Below are 17,882 nucleotides of genomic sequence, written 5' to 3'. Positions count from 1 at the left end.
AGTATCTTATTGTGGGGTGTAGAGTATCTTGATGTGGGGTGTATAGGATCTTGATGTGGGGTGGTGTAGAGTATCTTGTTGTGGGGTGTAGAGTATCTTGTTGTGGGGTGTAGAGTATCTTCATGTGGGGTGTATAGGATCTTGATGTGGGGTGGTGTAGAGTATCTTGTTGTGGGGTGTAGAGTATCTTGGTGTGTGGTGTAATCTTGTTGTGGTATGTAGATTATCTTGATGTGGGGTGTAGAGTATCTTGATGTGGGGTGTAGAGTATCTTGGTGTGGGGTGTAGAGTATCTTGTTGTGGGGTGTAGAGTATCTTGGTGTGGGGTGTAGAGTATCTTGGTTTGAGGTGGTATAGAGTATCTTGTTGTGGGGTGTGTAGCATTCTGGGGTGGGTGTTTAGCATTCTGGGGTGGGTGTTTAGCATTCTGGGGTAAGGTGTATTGCATTTTGGGGTGGGTGAACAGCATTTTGGGGTGGGTGTATAGTATTTTGTGGGGGGTGTATAGTATTTTGGGGTGGGATGTATAGCATTCTGGGGTGGGTTGTAACCAATTAATGTACACCGTAACCTCACTCAACTTAAAAAAAACCCGTCAAGCAGACTGACTTAATGTTTAGCAAATGATAGGCTATCGACTGAGCTTTATTTGGGCATCAAACTGAAAGTGTCATTCAAATGCGACACAAAAATAATAGTCTCGGACCCATAAACGTCGACACTTGATTTCTTAAATACCTCGTTAACTTACTTCCCCTGAATATAATGTCCGAAACTCTTCGCCAACTTCATTTTCCTGCATACGATTCTCATATTGTTTAGATCGAGCTAGCCTTTGTATCAGCCTTTGTGAAGATCAGAGCGTTTAGAGGTATCATGGCGATTGTCCCATCACACATTGGGCTGTTGCTACTGACCAGTTTCTCGTTACGTGTTCAGATCACGGTATGTAATGTCAATTTTAAATATATTATTATTTTTATTATTTTTATTGATAGTACCGTGGTAAAGATATCCGTTGATAGAATTATTTGCTGAATTTTTAGATCATTTCAATAGGGTCCCGCTTTTTGGACCATTTCAATAGGGTCCCGCTGGACCATTTCAATAGGGTCCCGTTTTTTGGACAATTTTATCCTCATCGTCAGACATCGTCACGAAAACTAAGACCCCCCCCTCCACCTCTTAGTTAAAGTATTTAATCTTTGAAACTGCTTAGTCAACATCAGTGCTTTTGTCCAAAAACGAACAGTTTTTATTTGAACACAAGTCTGTTGTTAAATGAATTAAAACGCGAACATCCACGTTTTAAAATAGATTCTTCTTTCCGTCTTTGACATCAGTAATAGAGTACATGAATATTTTGCTTACGTTGCAAAAGTAAATTTTAAATTAAATAAAAACACTTGTCAAAGATTAAAAATCCTCGAAGTTGTGGATTAATTAATGAAATACAACAGAATTTATTCTTTGAAAAAGGTACCTGCTTTAATTGAGTGAGGTGAAACACCTCAAGATAGTCATTAAAATGAAGATAATTGGCTTATCCCTACAAGCACCCACCATCTCCCACCATCTCCCACCATTTCCCACCAGCAGCCACTAGCACCCACCATCTCCCACCAGCACCCACCATCTCCCACCAGCACCTACCATTTCCCACCAGCACCCACCATCTCCCACCAGCACCTACCAGCACCCACCATCTCCCACCAGCACCCACTAGCACCCACCATCTCCCACCAGCACCCACTTTCTCTCACCAGCACCCAACATCTCCAACTAGCACCCAACATCTCCAACTAGCACCCAACATCTCCAACTAGCACCCACCATCTCCCACCAGCACCCACTTTCTCTCACCAGCACCCAACATCTCCAACTAGCACCCAACATCTCCAACTAGCACCCACCATCTCCCACCAGCACCCACTTTCTCTCACCAGCACCCACCATCTCCCACCAGCACCCACCATCTCCCCCAAGCACCCACCAGCACCCACCATCTCCCCCAAGCACCCACCATCTCCCCCAAGCACCCACCATCTCCCCCAAGCACCCACCATCTCCCCCAAGCACCCACCATGTGACAGTTATATTAAATTGTCAGTTATGTTAAAGTGACAGCTATGTTAAAGTGACACTTATGTTAAAGTGACAGCTATGTTAAAGTGACACTTATGTTAAAGTGACAGCTATGTTAAAGTGACACTTATGTTAAAGTGACAGCTATGTTAAAGTGACACTTATGTTAAAGTGACAGCTATGTTAAAGTGACACTTATGTTAAAGTGACAGTTATGTTAAAGTGACACTTATGTTAAAGTGACAGCTATGTTAAAGTGACACTTATGTTAAAGTGACAGCTATGTTAAAGTGACACTTATGTTAAAGTGACAGCTATGTTAAAGTGACACTTATGTTAAAGTGACAGCTATGTTAAAGTGACACTTATGTTAAAGTGAAAGGTATGTTAAATAGACCGTTATGTTAAAGTGACAGTTATGTTAAAGTGACAGTTATGTTAAAGTGACACTTATGTTAAAGTGAAAGGTATGTTAAATAGACCGTTATGTTAAAGTGACAGTTATGTTAAAGTGACAGTTATGTTAAAGTGACAGCTATGTTAAAGTGACACTTATGTTAAAGTGAAAGTTATGTTAAAGTGAAAGGTATGTTAAATAGACCGTTATGTTAAAGTGACAGTTATATTAAAGTGACAGTTATGTTAATGTGACAGTTATGTTAAAGTGACAGTTATGTTAATGTGACAGTTATGTTAAAGTGACACTTATGTTAAAGTGACACTTATGTTAAAGTGACAGTTATGTTAAAGTGACAGAAACTATCAATTTATCGCCCCTTGCATTTATTTTAGTCTATAAAATAAAAATGACAAGAACACATCTACTGAAAATCATTACATTTTTATTAAAATAGAAATGTTTCATTTTTTAAAATTGCATATAAGAAACACACAGCATAACTAATGGCACTTTTAAATTGTTTGTTTGTAGAAGATGTTTTTGTTTCTGTAGGCGGAAGAAGGACCGAACAACCTTATGACAAATACTTCAAGACAACAGCAGTTACGATTCTTTCGAAGCTGTTACACATTTCGGACAGATGATGACAGTTATATTTCTCATTATGTTCACCGGATCAACGATGATGTGATGTTTAACTACTGTATTCAGACAGACTGTGTCCATCTCATAGACCCAAGTGGTGCCTTTGAAGAAATACATCTGACAACTACGTCTAGTAAGTGCCAGCTCATTTAGTATCTTTCTATCAAATTGTTATTCCATGGAACAGTGGCGTAGCCAGGAATTGATCATGGGAGGGGTTCAAACATTTTTTGATATATATATATATATATATATATATATATATATATATATATATATATATATATATATATATATATATATATATATATATATATATATATATATATATATAAAGGAGTCCATGGGAGGGGTTATAGCCCCCCATCCCCTAACGCCCCCTTGCCTACGCCACTGCCATGGAACTCATTTAAAAAACTTTTCATTGCAATTGTTGAGCACAAGTTATTTGACGCAATCGATGCAAACAATAGATTATAATTTTTTAATCTTGTGTATTATATAGACTTGAGTAATATAGACTTGTGTAATATAGACTTGTGTAATATAGACATGTGTAATATAGACTTGTGTAATATAGACTGGGAATACTTTGAGTAAAATCAAATCGTTAGATTTAACATAGTTTGAAAATGAATGAATTATTAGACACAGTTTGCTTGCACTTGTTTCTAATGAAGTTGAAGCAAGCAGTTTTCACACACAGTGATGTAGTTCCTAAACTAGTGTTCGTAGTAAAACCAATTATTTTTTCTTTTGCAAACTGTGTTGTCTCTCGTAGAAGAATGGTGAGGGTGGGGTCGGGTGTATACTGAATGATATAAGATTTGGGCAGTCTAAGAAAACATGTTTTACAAATAGAATACCCTGTAATAGTAATGGAATTCTCCAAAACAGATGCTAGGTGAGTTCGCAGGTTTAGCACATTTTCATATCGACTATTTTAACATTAAGAATTTATTGAATATTGTATGGTACACACTATCTTTTAGTGCACGTTGCTAGTTGAAAGAACAAATTAGATGCTTGTTATCAAGTCATTACAGAATTTAAACTATCACAAATTAAGCGCGTTGTTCTATTCCTGATAAAAATCGAGTTATTTCAATTGGTTCTGACGTTTTCATTTTTTTAACATTGTGAAATTTTTTTTTATTACACTTCGCTTTACTAACACAACCTAGCTGTATGTGGTCTCCATTCTATAAGGGGTTTTGTTTCTTTGTTAAGCAAGAACTTTCTGGGCGAGGAAGATGTTGACCAGTGCTCCCATTACCAGTAAGATGAACTCTGTGGAATACATAAAACATGTTCACGAAATACCCACAAACATGAACACATACAATCTTGTTTAAAAAAATTCGGTGTAGGCCTATACAGAAATGTTTATTAATCTGCTCTATCTTGAAAACGTAATGAATGTGTGCGCTATATTGCTATATGGGGATTAGATGTTTATTTTTGTGTTAAAAATGCAGTTCAAGTTAATGTTTCATTTTAAACGAGTCAGGCACACACAAACTTTTTTTTATTGTTGTGCTTAAGTTAGTTTGTATTGGTGAGCTTAAGTTGGTTTGTATTGGTGAGCTTAAGTTAGTTCTTTTATTGGTGAGCTTAAGTTGATTTGTATTGGTGAGCTTAAGTTGATTTGTATTGGTGAGCTTAATTAAGTTGGTTTGTATTTTTGAGCTTAAGTTTGTTTGTTTCGGTGAGCTTAAATTGGTTTGTATTGGTGAGCTTAAGCTAGTTCTTTTATTGGTGAGCTTAAGTTAGTTTGTATTGGTGAGCTTACGTTGGTTGGTATTGCTGAGCTTAAGCTGGTTTGTATTGGTGAGCTTAAGTTGGTTTGTATTGGTGAGCTTAAGTTGATTTGTATTGGTGAGCTTAAGTTGTTTTGTATTGGTGAGCTTAAGTTGGTTTTTTGGTGAGCTTAAGTTGGTTTGTATTGGTGAGCTTAAGTTGGTTCTTTTATTGGTGAGCTTAAGTTGATTTGTATTGGTGAACTTAAGTATTATTAGTTACCCTCTGGTAGGTCTCGAGATAAAAGGCTGAAATTCGCTACCGATTTATATGCACATATTTAATTTAAATGTAAGCAAATACCTGGATGTAACGATTAATTTATATGTAAGCAAATACCTGGATGTAAAACTTAATTTAAATGTAAGCAAATACCTGGATGTAACGATTAATTTATATGTAAGCAAGTACCTGGATGTAACCGACTTTCTCCATTCAGCGACGCCATTGAATACGAGGTTTTCAATCTAGGACGTTCTAGGGGATCATAGTTAGCTGCAAGTAAATAATTGAAACTGCAGTCCTCTACTTTTTCCGATTTTGACGTGTTGGCAACCCTAATTAGTTATAGTACAACGACAACCACAGCAGCAAGTGTTATTGACATATAGTTATATTTCCAAGACAACCACAGAACCACGGGTTGTGGTCTTGGAATGATTGGTCCATGACTATCACAGAATCACAGTTTAGCGACATTCCTCTGTTGTTATCTGGATTCATTTTAAGGACATGCCTCATCTATTGCCCTTTTCGTGTTTCAATTATTTCGGAAACTGCTTCAATTTCCATCTCACCTAGTAGTCTATCATTTGAGATGGTGTTAGGCCAGTGGATGCCTTTTATCCTTCACAAGCACTTAGTTTGGAAAGAATCCGGTGATCTGCCGAAGGAGGTTGTTACTTTCCAGCATTCGCTGCCATATAGTAGGGCATAACTTCTAAAAGTCTGTATCTGGTCGTGGAGGAGATTTTTCTACGATCACGTTTTTTGCATGGCTGTAAAGGCTTGTTAGGCTTTAGAGATGCGTGTTTTAATTTCAGAGGTCCAGTGAAATAATGTTTAGTTTGAGTCCAACTCCTCGTGGCAAGTTGTTAGTGTCCATCTGATGCCTCTCGCTTCGTTTATATTTTGTGTCATCAACCTATCAATTGCTAGGTTTAAAAAATGGGGACAGAACACACCCTTGTTTCACTCCAGTCTGAACCAGTGATATTTGCTACCACATATAACTTTGCATTAGAACCCTTCATATGTGATTTTGACGGTATTTATGATTTTGTTTTGGAAAAAAAAGATGCCATAGTATGATTTTCCAGAGGCTGTTTCTCCCTAGACCACTAAAAGCCTTTTCAAAATAAAAAAATGATGCAGAGGGGTTCTTCCATTAATAGTTTTTTTTCTAGTGTTTGTCGCAAGGTAAACATGTGGTCAATGCATGATACGTTGCCATTACTCGTTTACCGTGTAATATATATATATATATATATATATATATATATATATATATATATATATATATATATATATATATATATATATATATATATATATATAATACAAATATAAAATAAAATTTTTAAGTTAGATTATCTATGATTCCATGTTGTTAGACAAAAAAAGGCTTACATTATCGTTTACTTTAGCACAACATATAAAGAGAAATTCTTCTGGGAGCTAGGCAGCATTCGTTGACACAAGCTGTAGTAAAATATCAGTTACCATAGTGACTGACACAAGCTGTAGTAAAATATCAGTTACCATAGTAACTGACACAAGTTGTAGTAAAATATCAGTTACCATAGTGACTGACACAAGTTGTAGTAAAATATCAGTTACCATAGTGACTGACACAAGCTGTAGTAAAATATCAGTTACCATAGTAACTGACACAAGCTGTAGTAAAATATCAGTTACCATAGTGACTGACACAAGCTGTAGTAAAATATCAGTTACCATAGTAACTGACACAAGTTGTAGTAAAATATCAGTTACCATAGTAACTGACACAAGTTGTAGTAAAATATCAGTTACCATAGTGACTGACACAAGTTGTAGTAAAATATCAGTTACCATAGTAACTGACACAAGTTGTAGTAAAATATCAGTTACCATAGTGACTGGCACAAGCTGTAGTAAAATATCAGTTACCTGGTTTGAGTGAAGAGTCGAAGATGTTGCTACAGTTCATAAATCTCACTCTTCTAGGTTTACCATAAGGTTCTATTCCTGTTATGCGATACAACGCATTTTCAACCAAGGGGAAGAACTTGATTGACACGGGGTAGCTGCCAGAGCAGTAACAGGGGTACGTTATAAATTTGCAATCCTCGGGACCGCACCAATAGAGTGGACAAAGCTAAAAAAAAAGTTTATAAAATGTCAATAGCATTTTTAATTAAAGAACTTTGATATTATGTCATAATGATAAAAGTAATCACCACAGTTGTAAACAGGTAGGTGACGTCTAATCTATATCCGTAAAATTGGATACCAAATTGTGTTCGGCGTGGTTAAAGTTTATGGTTGCCAAAGTCCCGAGTTTGAACCCCCGGGCAGTTAACGCTAGATAGCTGGGAAAATCTACCCTTCTAGGAGAGAAAAAAAATCAAGCAACTGCTGTCTTTATCCATACTTTCTTCTTGGATGGACAAAGACTTAGGAGTCGATAGCCGTTATGGCGAATAGCTAGCATTTTTGTAATACTTATTGTGTTGGAGAAACGCCGTCCAACATTACAATTAAAAACAAAGAAGAAGAAGTTTACCAAATTAATATTAAAAATACCGAATAGCAACCAACCAGTTTCCATGATGTATGTATAGAACAGTTATCTTTCTTTTCACATGCTGCGACGTATATCAACCCCAAGCAATCGGTGTCTGATGGTACATACTCCTCGTAAAGACCAATGCTCCCAATGATTTTGCCTGTGTGGCGGCAACTATAATTGACACAATCTTTCTCAAATTCTGTGATCTTCATATCATATGCCCGCATGGTGACGATATCTGAGGGAAAATTATGTACATTCATTTCATGCAGCTAAGCCAAACTGAGATAAGTTTCGAGTCAAAATATATATTAAAAGGAAAATCGGTTTTTACAAAATTAAGTGCAATAGGCTCATATAATGATTTAAAAATTGTCCTAAGACTTGCCTTTAGTTTTAGTATTTCGGTTTTCTATAATCCAGACGTCTACTGCTAAACTTAATCATTGATAATTTATTTACATAAAAAATAGCAGACATTTTAAGGATCACCGAGAAAATCGTGAAGCTAATTAGTATACATACCATGAAAGTTATTTGTACAGATTTTAAAAAAAACTTTATTTTAAAAAATAAGTATTTATTTTAATTTTTTTTATTTCTTTGTAATAAAAATACATTTTTTTTTTGACAAATGTAATGTTAATGTAAAAGAGGGTTGTACATTCGACTAAAATTGTGTCTAAAGACGTAACTACTTTCGGAAACTACCTACCGAGTAAGCACACCATACAAACAAGGAATATTGAAACCTTCAGAACTTTTTCCATTTTGTTTTGTTCATGCGTATGTGGGAATTCAACCTAAAATGTTAAAATGTTAAGTTAGATTCGAAGCAGTTATTTCCATAGAAGAACAAATTATAACCCAACGTATCATTTATATATGAATATCTATATCATTAACCCTACACGGATGGCTCTATCTAATTCAGAGGCGTAGCGACCCTTCCCGGCGCACAGGGACAAACTTTCAATTCGGCGCCCCCCCTCCGGGAACAGACTTTCAATTTGCAATTTGCACCCCCCCCCCTCAAACCTTCAATTTGCACACCCCCTTCAAACTTTCAATTTGCACCCCCCATCAAACTTTCAATTTGACCCCCCCCCCCCACCATATTAAAAAAAAGTATAATTCAAAACTGTAGCTAAAATGAGATTTTAATTTGTTTTTACAACCCATTTTGGCGCCCCCTAAGGTCGGCGCCCGGGGAACATATGTACCCCCCGCACCCCGTCAAAAGAGCGCACGACAAAAGAGCGCCGACATAAGAGCGCAGACAAAAGAGCGCACTAATTTCCCTACAAAAGAGCGCCGACATTAGAGCGCAAACCAAAGATCGAAAAACCATATTTAATAAATAGGAACAAGAAAATTAACTCAGATCAGAAGGCATTGTTTGATGTTAACTCTTTATTGTTTCATTAAAAAACTAATTGTTCAGTTTCTTTAACTAAAATACTGATATAATCAACGTGAAGTCCAATTATTCAAAACGCAATCTAATAACACATACATAGATTTTAAATGTTAGGCCTAAAGTGAGAATATAAACTGAAATGAAATGTAACAAAATGAAAATAAGTTCAAAGTAATAAAACGTTTCTTTATAGTTGCATTTATATTGCTAAGTTGTGGGCTATACCTCGTAGGTAGTCCATCATTGAATCATTAGCATAGGTTGAAGCAATCGTCTGCAATCTTCGGTTCAGCTGAACATATTTGTTCTTTGAAGTTTCTGGTTGATTATTTCCAGCTAGATTACGTTCCAGTTCCTCGACGGTTTTTCCTTTGCCTCCCAATAATCTACCAGTGGCATAATTGCTGCAGGACTAGCTTCTACCAAATGCTCGAATGCAGTACAGACATCATTTACAGGAACAAAACTTAAGGCAAGCAGCATCTTCACTGTCATTCGACATCTGTAGCCTTCGACCAATATAATAACCTTCAATTTCTGTGATTCCATCTTCTCCATGTTACTTGGGTTAGAAATATTTTCAAACTGCATTCATAACATATTAAACATAATATATAAATAAACACATGTCGTTTTATCGTACCGCCGATTGTTTAATTAAAACAAGTGTTAACCATGTCATATTCGTTTAGCATTTTTTTTAATTGGCTGCGCTCTTATGTCGGCGCTCTTTTGTCTGCGCTCTTATGTCGGCGCTCTTTTGTCGTGCGCTCTTTTGACGGGTCACCGTCTGAACTAATTCAAAACACTAGCTCTGATCCTAACATTAATCTTTAACCAAAACTAACAAACATCAGTTAAAAAAAAGTAATGTTTCCATACCAAACCTGACGGTCTACGGGGAAAGTGAAGTAGATATGAAGAAATAGTGTGGTCAGCACTATGCCCAGCCGCCTTTACTTTTACTAACGTGAGTAAGTACCCATCAGGTGAACACCAAATAAAATGTGCATAATAGTGCGCAATATTATTAGTACTTTATAAATTCACATGCCTTTTTTGAGAAATCGGAAATTGCGAAAATTACTACTTCCGGTCAACGGAAATTACTCAAAATTTGATAGAAGGCAGATAATTACTTTCATTTATCTATCTGAAATAGTACTCAAGTTATAGGTTTTGAAAAATTCAAAGTAGAAAAAGATTTTAATACTTATATATGAAATTTCATCAACCTAGCTGTAATGGTACTCAAGTTATCGTGTTTACACATACACACACACAGACACATAGACACACATACACACACAGAGACATACGGACAAGATTGCAAAACTATGTTTTTTCGACTCAGGGAGCTGTAAAACGTCGAGGTTTGCGAAAATCTCGATTTTTTTTGCTCGATTACAAGACTTTCTCTATACTTCGTATATACGAGAAAGTAAAAATTAACCATCGCGAGCTCCTTACCTATTTCCATCTCTATCCCTGAAGTTTTACTTTAGTAAGACAAACATCGATTGGCTGTATAGAAACACCTCTAATGTATTTCTAAAATCCTTAAAGTTTTAGTAATCTGTACAGAAAACAAGTGAACTCTACTTCACTTGCCCCATAGACCGTCAAGTTTGAAAGGGAAACTTTTACTTTTAATCTGTACTCAAAACATTACCAGTAAATTTGAAAAATAAACCTATGCTTTTGAACATCACGTGATCTAGTTTCACCAATTTTATTTTATATCTATAAAAGCAAATTAGATTCTGTCCGCCTGTTATTCGCACCTATAAGATCTGGTGTTTGCAGGTAAGTATAAGAGGAATTCTCTTGCCGAACTGTGTAGTTACTCCTATACTAGCGGGAAAACTACAGCCATCTCAATAATCGTGTTGAAAGTGACCGAAGACTGACCTAGACTGACCGCGGCCTTATATAAACTATACATTTTTTCAAGTGCTTGAATTAGATCGACCCAGTGGCGTAGCCAGGATCGTCTAATTGGGGGGGGGGATTCAAATTTTTCCAGCATTTTATATATATATATATATATATATATATATATATATATATATATATATATATATATATATATATATATATATATATATATATATATAGAGGGGTCTATGGGGGGAGGTTGTAAACCCCCCCCCCCCTACGCCACTGGATCGACCACTTGGAAAAGCGACTTCAACTTAATATCAGGTTAGGAGATAACACTGGTGCCTTAGGCAACGGGAAAACTATCAGATTATCAGAAAAGTTATATGGAGGGGTTGAAAATAGAACTGCTTAGCCGCGTACTTTTACCTAATAAACTTGTTATTTCACCGTTCTTTTACTACACATACAAATACACGAAGAAAACATTTAGACAAAAGAAAAATTCTTTTGAATGTTATACTAAACTGTTCTCGTGTACATTTAGAGCGCAATTATTTTTAATCATGCAACAATATGGTTTTAGAAATGCTTAAAACGTTTCAATAACAAGCTTTAATTTAATAATGAACGAAAAAGGAAAAACAATAAACCGGGAGTAGTCTCCCCTAAACTTTCTCGAATATTCTTATATGACACTCCGGGAGATGGCACATAGCGATTTAGACATGATTTTTAATTCATTCAACTTTAAAAAATAGAATAGAATCTCGTAGAAAAAAGAATTGCGCATCAAGTGAACTCCAAACAATATGTGTATAATAGTGGGGAATATTACTAGTAATCAGAGAAGTAGCGAGGGAGGGGGGGGGGGGGGGGGCGGAGGGTGCGGACCGAACCAAGTGTCACCATTTAGGGGGTGGCACCAAGGCAAAAAATAGCAAAACATATACAGAAAAATGATAACTTCACCTAATTAAATGATTAATTAGAGTGAATTAAATAGTCTTTTAAGAGCAAAATGGACAAATCCCGACACGGGTGGAGGGGGGAAGGGGTGACAACATGAAGTAAACCTGCTAATGATAAGGAAAACATGCAACATTCAGCTGAATTTATAACTGATTATAGATACAAAACGTTAGTATTATCTGAGCACAGTTTAAAACAATCACCGTGGGGGTGACTGGGGAGGGGGGATGTGAAAGTTACATCAACTCAACGTTGCAATATATAAGCCTGAGGGAAACGGTTTGGTTAAAAATCGTAATAACCTATATGTAAATCCATGTATACACATACGTATACACATCTTACAAGTGTATATGGAATATATATATATATATATATATATATATATATATATATATATATATATATATATATTTATGTTTATGTTTGTCTTACGGGGGGGGGGGGGTTACACCGGGTGACACTCGACCTCGCTACGCCCCTGTTTGTACTTTATAAATTCACATGCGTTTTTTTTTTTTTTTGAAAAATCTGAAATAGAGGAACGTTCTACTTCCATTCACCGGTAATTACTCAAAATTCCGGGTACTTTAAGTTAGGTTTTAATATAATTATCTATTATTAATTAATAGGGACTAGTGGCTTTTATTTTTATAGTAGATGTTAAATATTGTATGTGTTTAATGTTCTGTTACAATTTCTTATAGTAGTTTTCATTGGGGTTTTTTTCCGTTCACTGTTACATGATACTATTGTGATATTATATTTTTGTATATTTAATTATATCACATGATGTTGTTCGCAAGGAGATGGAAAGTAAGTAACAAGCTATTTTCTGTTTCATTATTTGACTCTGATGCTTATTTAATTTGTGTAAAGAACCGAACTATTGAGGAATGGCAGTTGTTGTGTAAGTTAATTTTTAGAATTACGTTACATTGTACGCTTCGCTATTTTGGGGTTAGCTTTACGCAATACACGTTATATTTTCTTAAAACATTTTGTAAACATACGAACATATCAGCGTTAACATTAAACTATAGATATAACTATAATTGACTGGAGCAAAGCCTAGCCGGTAACGGCTAGTTATGAAAAGGTTAGATAAAACCAACAAATCGCTTTTAGCTTTTTTAAATAATTTAATTTTTGTGCGAAAATAGACCTAAAACACCAAATACGCCTAATGCTGAATAAATTGCAACCAAATGGACCATTTGAGACTTTCCCCGTTGTGATCCATTGACAGGTGGTAGATCTAGTCTAGGTCTAGATCTAATATCTTGGTATTGTGACCTATGTAAGAAATAGATCTATCTTTCAATAACAATAAGTTTGTACCTGTGTTTTAGACTAAATCCAAGAATATCCTTTAACCCCACTCCATTTAGCTTTGGTTAAAACGGTACTACTTATATAGATCTTTGTAGCGTAATCTTTGATTGAGCTAAATCAGTCGCGTTGTGAATCCTACGTCCAAGATTGACGCACTCAAGATAGTGCTTTCTGGCTCAAGTTTAAATGCGCTCGGAATTCACAAAGTTTTGCGCACCAAATCAACATGAATGTGCGGTAAATAGTACTTTACATAGAATAGTGTAAATAATTCATTAAAAATTAATTATGCATCTGTAATAATGCATTATTGACCTACTATATAAATAACTGTAAAGAAAAGTGTGGGTCATTATTATATGTATTGAATACCTTTACTAGAATTCAAGTAGCGACCAACGCTTTTATTTCTAGTATTTAAGTAGTAGTTCATTATTATATAGAATGATATATGTTCAAAAAATAGTTTTTTAGAGAGTATAGAGAAAGTCTTGTAATCGTGCAAAAGAAAATCGAGATTTTTACAAATCTCGACGTTTTACACCTCACTGATACGGAAAAACATAATTTTGCAATCTTGTCCGTATGTCTGTGTGTGTGTGTGGTCTGTGTGTGTCTGTGTGTGTAAACACGATAACTTGAGTACCGTTACAGCTAGGTTGATGAAATTTCATATATAGGTATTTTATCAAAATCGTAGATAAGTAACAAATTTTGAGCGATTTCCGATAACCGGAAGTGGTTCTTTTTCTACTTTGAATTTTTCAAAAGCCTATAACTTGAGTACTATTTCAGATACATAAATGAAATTTCACATGTAAGTAAAAGTTCTAATTCTCTATCTTCTGTCAAATTTTGAGTAATTTCCGTTGACCGGAAGTACTAATTTACGCTATTTCCGATTTCTCAAAAAAACGCATGTAAATTTATAAAGTACTAATAAAATTGCGCACTCTTATGCACATTTTGTTTTGGCGTTCGCTTGGTGCGCAATTCTTTTTTCTAGTAGATTTTATTCTATTTTTAAAAGTTTAAGTAAACAAAAATCATGTCTATATTCAGAGTTGCCATCCCACGTAGTGTTATATTAGAATATTCGAGAAAGTTTAGGGGAGATCACTCCCGGTTTATTTTTAGTACATTATTACATAAAAGCTTGTTATTGAAACATTTAAGCATTTTTAAAAATACAATACAGTTGGAGGACAAGAATTATTGCGCTCGAAACATCCAAGAGAATAGTTTAGTATAAAATTTATAAAAGGAATTCTTCTTGTATCCAGTAACACCATCGCAGTGGGAAACCACCGTTCGTCATTGATTGTTGTAACCCACCGCACCGTAATGCACGACGCTCTTTAATAAACCGATAGTGATCTCTCCTAAACTTTCTCAAATATTGTTATATAAAACTACGGGGGATGGCAACTCGGGGTAAAGACATGATTTTTAATCCATTTTTAATTACTTAAACTTTTTAAAATAGAATAGAATCTCGTAAAATAAAGAATTGCGCACCAAGTGAATGGCAGACAATATGTGTATAATAGTGCGGAATATTATTAGTACTTTTATAAATTCATTTTCGTTTTTTTGAGAAATCGGAAATAGCTTAAATTAATATTTCCGGTCGTTGGAAATTACTCACAATTCGACAAAAGACAGAGAATTAGATATTTTATTTACATGTGAAATTTCATTTATCTGTCCACCCAACTCTGATGGGTACCTAACTCACGTTAGGGAAAGTATAGGCGGCTGGGCATAGTGCTGACCACACTATTCTCTTCATATGCCGAGGTCATAACAGAAACAAATGAACTCTACTTCACTTGCCCTATAGACCGTCAGGTTTGTAAAGGGAACTTTACTTTTTTAAATCTGAAATAATACTCGAGTTATAGGCTTTTGAAAAATTGAAAGTAGAATAAGTTTAACTTCCGGTTACACACAAACACACACACACACACACATACACACACATTTTTAGTCCTTTAGCACTCTTTCCGTCCCTTGATCAATTAAGAAAACACAATTACTTCACTTTAAAAAACACCTGGAGAAAAAAAAAATACTTTTTATTACTTGGTTTTGGTATTGGGAACAAAAATAATTACATAATTAGCGAGGATTGATCAAGTAAAATGTGGTAAGTAAAACACAGATATTTTAAATACTGCCTTTTATTTATTTTCTACACTAAACATACTGTTTGCTAATTATTTTTTTAAAATCGATAACAGTTTAAAAGCCAGCTCCTAATTTCCTCTATGTTTATTTCTATCTTTCCGTTTGCGGATAAGCTTGAGGTATTATAGTCGTTCACGAAATTGAATCAGGCGCGTCCGCCGGCGCCCTTGCACGGTTCGATTTGGCACCCTGGGCTATCATGTGAGCGCTATGGTGCAGAATTTTGTTTTAAACAGTGCGATAGACTATGGATAAGAAAGGTTACTATAGTCTTTAACTGAATCGAATTCGGGTGTCCTCCGGTGCCCCGACAGCGTGTTATTTGGCGCCTCGCGCCATCCCGTGTTAGCTATGGCGTTTACGTTCGATTTAGTGAGTGCAAAAGACTATGAATAGATTGGGGTACTACATTCCTTTACTAAGTTGAATCAAGCAGTTCCACCGGCGCCCCAGCATGGTGCGATTTGGCGCCCCGGGCTAAACTGTGAGCACTTTGCGTTTATATTAAAATTTTCATTTAAGATTGTTTTATGTTTGCATTTATATGCATTATTTGCGTTTAGGTTGGCCTTTGTGTTTCTTTTTGTATTTGCGTTTGTGTTTCCTTTTTTGTTTGCGTTTGTGTTTTCCTTGAGTTTGGGTTTGGGTTTCCGTTGGTTGGGTTTGTGTTTGGATTTTGGTTTATTTTGGTTTGCTTTTTTGTTTGCGTTTGTGTTTTCTTTGTGTTTGAATTTGTGTTTGCGTTTGCGTTTGTGTTTGTATTCGTGTTTGCGTTATGTTTGCATTTTTTGTGTGTTTTGGTTTTGGTTGCTTGCAGTTAGGGTTAATTCGAAATGTAATATATTTCCTAAACCCGGGCAATGCCAGGTACATGCTGATTACTAAAGTCAGGGTCTTTTCTGATATGTTTTCAACAGAGGCCAGTTCAGGGCCTGGTCAGGTAGTTCTTAATATAATTATTATCATTAAAATATTTTGCCAACTAATTTTTAGACCTGGTTATACTTTTTTTTAGAAATATTTTGTCTGAGAGATTATGTCATTGATATATTTACTTGGCAAATGATTGTCATTTAACCGTACTATGTAGGACGATTTATATAATTTAGTGGAATAATAAACTTACCTCTAAACTGAGTACGATTAATAAAATGTTTAATAAAAGCAACACAAAACTTGTTACAGATCCAAACAACACGGAATGCTTTCGGTTCAATGAGAATAACCCAAAGGGCATTATTCTGGCCTCTTTTTCCTACCATGGCCAAAACTGCACAGACCCATTTATATTTGAGATGAAAGTAAGTAAAAAAAAATGCAAACCTTTTTACAAGCTTTTATTTAACTCACTTCCTCTGTCGTAAGTCGTCAGTCGACAGTCTGTCGTCAGTCTAGATAGAAACGTAGGAGTGAAAATTCGGACAGTTCTACTTGACCGATACGATTCACACTTGGCACGTGGGTCAAGACATGAAGACAATGCAATCTGAAACTAAATTTGACTTAATTGGATGCCTAATTAATTTTTTATTAATTAATTAAAATTTGGACCGAATCAATAAGCATGTCTATCCAACCACACCACACGCGTCATCACGTTCAATAGCTGCGCCATCACCTTCAGTAGGCGCGCCATCACGTTCAATAGACGCGCAATGGTTTTTAGTCATGTCACACTATTGTAAATAAAACATGTAAAGTACTGAAATTTTTTTTCATAAAAAACGTTTTAATAACAAGGTTTTATGTAATGATGCACTAAAAAGTAGAAAATAAATTATACACTACTATTTAAATTACTATAAAGAAAAGCGTGGGTCTCTTCTCAAATATTAGTAAAGGTATCCAATAGGTACTAAAGTACTAAAGTGACCCACGCTTTTCTTTATAGTTATTTAAATAGTAGTGTATAATTTATTTTCTACTTTTTAGTGCATCATTACATAAAAGCTTGTTATTAAAACGTTTTTTTATGATTTTTTTACAAGCTTTTATTTAACTCACTTCCTCTGTCGACAGTCTGTCAGTCGTCAGTCTGTCTAGACCGAAACGCCGGAGTGAAAATTCGGAAACTTCTACTTGACCGATACGATTCACACTTGGCACGTGGGTCAAGACATGAAGACAATGCAATCTGAAATTAAATTTGACTTAATTGGATGCCTAATTAACTTTTTATGAATTAATTACAATTTGGACCCAATTAGTAGGCATGTCTATCCAACCACACCACACGCGTCATCACGTTCAATAGCTGCGCATCACGTTCAATGGCTGCGCCATCACGTTCAGTAGGCGCGCAATGGGTTTTAGTCATGTAACTCTATTGTAATAAAACATGTAAAGTACTGAATAAAAATTCATAAAAAACGTTTTAATAA

The 17,882-nt window shown here is 35.4% G+C and overlaps 2 protein-coding genes across 2 annotated transcripts in view; one reads left to right on the top strand and one right to left on the bottom strand.

Moving 5' to 3' along the window:
* The first annotated feature begins 3,154 nt into the window (after positions 1–3,154).
* LOC131934927 (adhesion G protein-coupled receptor L4) overlaps positions 3,155–17,882 on the top strand; it is a 40,091-nt gene continuing 25,363 nt past the window's right edge. The window contains exons 1-2 of the mRNA XM_059291194.1: positions 3,155–3,263; positions 16,687–16,802. Coding sequence (XP_059147177.1) covers positions 3,176–3,263; positions 16,687–16,802 — 204 coding nt within the window. The 5' untranslated portion in view covers positions 3,155–3,175. The remainder of the gene's footprint in view (positions 3,264–16,686; positions 16,803–17,882) is intronic.
* LOC131934928 (uncharacterized) lies at positions 3,479–13,463 on the bottom strand. The gene is made up of 6 exons (XM_059291196.1): positions 13,318–13,463; positions 8,419–8,506; positions 7,733–7,941; positions 7,082–7,289; positions 5,342–5,425; positions 3,479–4,420 (listed from the first exon to the last, which is right to left on the bottom strand). Exons 2-6 carry the CDS (start codon positions 8,471–8,473, stop codon positions 4,356–4,358), a joined length of 621 nt encoding a protein of 206 aa, XP_059147179.1. The 5' UTR covers positions 8,474–8,506; positions 13,318–13,463; the 3' UTR covers positions 3,479–4,355.

This window comes from Physella acuta, unplaced genomic scaffold, assembly GCF_028476545.2.
Source record: "Physella acuta isolate Inbredline_101_S28 unplaced genomic scaffold, ASM2847654v3 ptg000123l, whole genome shotgun sequence".
NCBI classification, from domain to species: domain Eukaryota; kingdom Metazoa; phylum Mollusca; class Gastropoda; family Physidae; genus Physella; species Physella acuta.
Note: the sequence above shows the minus strand (reverse complement) of the source record. Positions and strands in the feature narration are given on the sequence as shown.

What these genes read in the sequence shown, in the direction of transcription:
- LOC131934928 (XM_059291196.1), bottom strand. Translation starts at nt 8,473, where the DNA reads ATGGAAAAAGTTCTGAAGGTTTCAATATTCCTTGTTTGTATGGTGTGC. An exon ending in TACATACATCATGGAAACTG is followed by an intron (nt 7,290 to 7,732) that starts GTTGGTTGCTAT and finishes CTTTTTTTTTAG; the next exon opens with CTTTGTCCACTCTATTGGTG. An exon ending in AGAAAGTCGGTTACATCCAG is followed by an intron (nt 4,421 to 5,341) that starts GTACTTGCTTAC and finishes TGTATTCCACAG; the next exon opens with AGTTCATCTTACTGGTAATG.